Raw genomic sequence first — 5,041 nt, forward strand, 5'->3', positions numbered from 1 at the left:
AATTTCCCACTATTATCACCGACGGACATGCAACACTACTCAGGCACATAAACCAACATAAACAAGAGTTACACTGCACAATAACATATCGAAATCAATATTAAACATCATAAAACAGCACAACGGCAACCAAATAATAAACATCAACGCACACACCCACCCCTCGTCTACTTACTCTTCATTACTCGATAAGCCACCAATTCCAATCTTTCAAATGCATCGACAAGCCATTCACACATCTAATCAAAACACAATTATCCAACATGCTCTTCATCGTACAAAACAAGAAAATAATCTCATAGTTTCCAACTAAGCAAACATAAACTAAATAACATAAAACTATCACGTGCATTTTCAATCCCAAGACATGCTTTCAAACATCAAAGCTTAATCACTTCCAACCATACCGAGCAGCAACTTTTAAGGCACATCCAATAATCATGACACAAGATATTTTCCTAATATGTAAAAGGAAAGGAACAAAAGAAACAACAAGGATGCAACCCAACAATAACAACTAGAAGTCCTCAAATGATGCCCAACAAACTCTAAATACATGAGATATTCAAGTATAGCAAAGTTAAGCACGAAACCATCTCAATAACACCTATTAACTTACATATTAATAAATAATAAACACACCGAAAGCACCACACAATTCATACATATTCAATCAACAAACATCCCCCAAGTAAGAACTACTTACTACCAAGTTCTAATGCGCTACCAAGTTCACCGAAGGGTTCCTAAATCGAAAAGCAAACCAAACTTGATTAGAATTCATGTTAGAAACACTTAGTTTGCATCGAAAGTGAGTTTAGATGATCCGTTACCTACTATCTCACTATAAAACCTCTTCGGTAAGGAGTGGGTCGACGCCGAGGAGGTTCGGGCATCCAAAACTGAGTTCGAATGTTCTTATGCCTGCTGTTCCGATGTCAAACGCGATGGGTAATGCTGGCTTGAGTCTAAATAGGGGTGGGTACCGCGAATCGAACTCCGGACAGGTGTGGGTAAGCGTCTAAAGTCGTCGAGGGGAAACAAAGGCCACAGATCGGGGCTGTGGGTGGTCGTCGGAGCGCGCACGGCTACGGGCCGCCTTCGGAACGCCACAGAAACGGCACAGCCACTGCAGAACTGAAGGCGTGCCACTGCTGCTCAACCCGTGCACAGAGCCGCCGCGACGTCGCACAACGCCGGAGGAGGGAGTCTCGCGCCGCCGCTCGGGATTGTCGGATCTGCTACAGAACCCGCGCGTTCGCGCCGTCGATCACCGCCTGAAGGCCTCGCCACTAGTGGATATGCAGTCCGTCGCCGCCGAGTGTCGCTGTTCGTGGAGCTGCTACGCCGCCGCCGCCGTCGGGGTCCCGTGAGTCTGCTGCAGACGAGTCGTCGGCCGAAGGATGAAGCTGCTGCCGTGGGTGCCGTCGAAGAAGGAGAAGAACGAGAGTGGGTGGGGGTGGCTGGTTTACCGAAGAAGAAGAAGAAATTGGGGGGGGGGGGGGGGGGGCTGTCGGCCGCCAAGAGGGAGAGGAAGAAAGAGATCCTAGGGTTTCTTGTTTTTGTTTTGTTTATTATTTTATTTTATTTTTTTTCTTTTCTTTTCTTTTGTTTTAAAACCTATAGCCCAATTCTCAAATCTTAAATGAGGCCCAAATAAGTAACACAAAGTCCCAAACAACAAGCCCAAAATTTCACTTTAGAAATAAGAATAAACCCCACAACAACCCGAAATAAAATAGTTAACTTCAACTCTAAAACCCAAGAATAATATTTCAAAGAAAAGTAGAATTTAGGAAGGAAAATCCTAAAACTCGTGAATTTAGAATTTAACTAAAAATCTCCTACACAGGTCGAGAACTTAAATTATCTTAATCCAAAGAAATTAAACTTAATTCTAATTTAGCCAAAAATTAGAATTTCAAAGTTAGAAAATCCAAGAATTAAAGTTATCAACTTAGGGAAAAATCCAAAGACACTATTTATCTCTTAAAATAAACGAGTCAGAGAACGCGGGGCGTTACACAGTAGATGGAAGAGTTCCGGTGACTTGAGAGCTGGAGGAGTTATCAGAGGACTGACCTGCCACTACAAAGAGGGGGCTGTGGAGGATTGTAGGTGGAGATGTGGGGCAAAAATGATATCTACTTTAACAAATTTTAGCAATTTTAGAATCTATTTTCAAAATTTGCTTTCAAAATACAGAGTAACATTTTAAAATTAGATTTAGGTGGTTTAAATTTGATTGTTTTATAGTTGATTCCCTACCATTAAAGTTCAATGTTTTTGGTATTCATTATATCAAATAAATCCCTAAAATTAAGCACATGTACCTAATTTGTTATAGGGGTATATTCGTCTAAAATTTTTATTCATGATTAAAAAAAACCACTTAACCATTTATACATTTGGCCATTTTTTAAAATCCTTTATTTAGTTTGGTCATTGATGCGTTATCGCAATATATATTTAAGTTTTGGCTCGATAATTATCCAACATAAACAAATATTATATTCAATAAATAAAACACACATAAATTATTAGACTCAGAGAGATAAATGTTATTACATTCAAATAAAAAATCAATTATATTCGTAAATGAAAATAAAAGGTTGTTTTCGTCCGATTTCTTTAGTCATCCGAGGTAGGAAATTTGCAATCTCCATACACTGCATCACAAAATGACACCATTCAAACAAATAATTTTTTAAAATAGTTATTATAAGAAAAACAAAAAAATAGATTTTACAGATTGGATGGTACGTACCGGGGATTTCAGTGACGATGGAAGCAGCTCCTCCAAAATCGCACGCGACAGTGGCACGGTCGTTCTTTTGATAATAGCTGTTGAAAGCATATGAAGCGTGTGCTTCAATTGTATTAGGATTATAACATACTCCACCTGGCTGGATAGGATTGCAATCAGCACCAGCCCCGCACGCATACTCTAGCCCTTTCTGGAGCTCATCCGCACCAGCGTTGGATTTGGCAACGCACCATGCATCACCTTGGGACGACGGCGTCCCACTAGTGGGTGGCGTCCCACCGGTAGGTGGTGTCCCACTGCTAGATGGTGTCCCACTATCGGTCACCGGAGGGAAATCACAATCCCCATACTCTGTGGCAGTGCAAAACAACACCGTTCAGCCATAAATCACTTATAAAAATAATGATTAAAATAAAATTTTGATAATACGTACTTGGAGGTTTATTAACGACGACAGCAGCTCCATCGAAATCGCACGATCCAGCAGCACGACCCTTCTTTTGGTAATAGCTGTTGAAGGCGTATGAAGCGTGGGCCTCGATCGTATTTGGATTGAAGCACGTGGAACCGGGTTGGATAGGACCGCAATCAACCCCTCCTACTCCACATGCATACTCTAGCCCCGACTTGAGTTTATCTGCTTTAACGCCAGCAATGGCGACGCACCACGATGGCGGTCCACTTGCAGGCGGTGTCTCACCATCCACTGGCGGCGCTGGCGGCGGCACTGGGTCGGTGCTTATGTTGAGCGCCGGCTTAGGCCCATTCTTAAGTTGGTCTTCATTAAGTGCAATCTCGTACACCCTTTGACCGTTCGGATAAAAGAGGCCGTAATTCCTCTCAGATGTGGGACCCGGTTTCTTGTTCTCATTGAAGAGCGCAAACAGAATAACGTGTAATGGGACCGCAGGTCTCAAAGGCGTCCCAGCTCCGATTAGAACTCTACGCACCAAATTTCCATTATACGCTGCCGCATTTTCCACATTTGATCCCACTTCCTGGTCGTCTCCATCGGACGGCCACCCTGTCTCTGAAACCAGCACAGTAATGTCATCATATTGTAGTTTCGACATAGCCGCATAAACGGCGTCGACTTGAGCCACAAAAAGGCTGGAGTATTTGTTTCCATTGCCGGTATCCTCCACGCTGGGGTTGTGTCGAAAGACAGCGTAGTCAAGGTTGATCTGATTAGAGTTATCCATGTATGCGAAGAAGGGGTAGATGTTAACCATGAGGGCAGATTTGGTCTGGCGGAGGAATTCGAGCATGGGCTTGATGACGGGCTCGACGAAGTCCGGATTGAAGGCACCACTTGAAGGCGGGAAGGAGGATGTGAGAGCCGTGTAAGGAATTGGGGAGGAGACTTTGATGTCGCCAGCTTTGAACTTCTGAAGGGAAGCTTGAATGTTCTTCATGGCCGGTACGAGAAACGGCATGAGGTAGGTGGGGTCGGTAAACACTTCATTGCCGACAGCAATGAATTCAATTTTCGTGGCCGGGTAGAACTTGGTGATGTTGGCCTGGACCCAATTATCAGTGAAGGACTGGCTGTCGGCAGCAGAGGAGAGGAGCTCGTTGGGGAGGCACACGATGACGTATATACCAGTGTTGGCAAGGGCTGTGAGGACAGTGGCATCGGTGTCGAAGATTTTGACACGGTAGATTCCTTGGTATTTTAGGAGCTTAACTACTTCACTAGGCGAGGCTAGGTTGTCGGCAACTCGACCGTAGTTTACTCCAATATATGACCATCCCGCCACATCTACCACAAATATGGCCGAGAGAAGAATGTAGAGGAACGAATATGTGCCCATATTTGAAGAAGACGGGGGAATGGTCGTTTTCAATGAATGTGTCTCCAAACTCGGATTTTATAGAGACACAAAGTGGGAAGACCAATAAAGGGAGACCGGACAGGTGGTGGGACCCACTGATAAAAATAGAAAATTGCAACCTAACTTTTTATTTTCCTGTCCATAAACCAAAATTAACATAAAAATAGTAATATGGATTACCTAAAAAAAGTTTGTTATTTACTATTTGTATTATTCCGTTCATAAATAACCTTTTCTGTGCTGGTTATTAGATTAGCCACAAATCGCAACTTACACGATGGTTTCCAATTGAGGGAAAAATAAAAAAAAAATTATATAAAGGAAATAGTGTAATGTTTTTCTCTTTTAGTACCTTATATATTGTAACAGGAAAGAATATAAATTATATATTGGGAACTACATATGATACCATATTGAATTGATGAGAAATAAAGCTGGT

The 5,041-nt window shown here is 42.5% G+C and overlaps 1 protein-coding gene across 1 annotated transcript; it reads right to left on the minus strand.

The window, feature by feature from the left end:
* Positions 1–2,512: 2,512 nt before the first annotated feature.
* LOC148208568 (glucan endo-1,3-beta-D-glucosidase-like) lies at positions 2,513–4,622 on the minus strand. Its single transcript, XM_088118952.1, has 3 exons — positions 3,201–4,622; positions 2,768–3,118; positions 2,513–2,669 (listed from the first exon to the last, which is right to left on the minus strand). The coding sequence occupies exons 1-3, from the start codon at positions 4,579–4,581 to the stop codon at positions 2,632–2,634; spliced, it is 1,770 nt and encodes a 589-aa protein (XP_087975078.1). The 5' UTR covers positions 4,582–4,622; the 3' UTR covers positions 2,513–2,631.
* Between the last annotated feature and the right edge of the window lie 419 nt (positions 4,623–5,041).

Source organism: Momordica charantia (assembly GCF_013281855.1).
Source record: "Momordica charantia cultivar OHB3-1 chromosome 10 unlocalized genomic scaffold, Mcharantia_2.0 BLBB01000010.1, whole genome shotgun sequence".
Classification (NCBI taxonomy): Eukaryota; Viridiplantae; Streptophyta; class Magnoliopsida; order Cucurbitales; family Cucurbitaceae; genus Momordica; species Momordica charantia.

Bases quoted from the DNA above. Each gene is read 5' to 3' on its own strand.
- LOC148208568 (XM_088118952.1), bottom strand. From the start codon at position 4,581: ATGGGCACATATTCGTTCCTCTACATTCTTCTCTCGGCCATATTTGTG. The intron at 3,119-3,200 runs GTACGTATTATC...GCACTGCCACAG, and splicing joins CGTCGTTAATAAACCTCCAA to AGTATGGGGATTGTGATTTC. The intron at 2,670-2,767 runs GTACGTACCATC...TTTGTGATGCAG, and splicing joins CATCGTCACTGAAATCCCCG to TGTATGGAGATTGCAAATTT.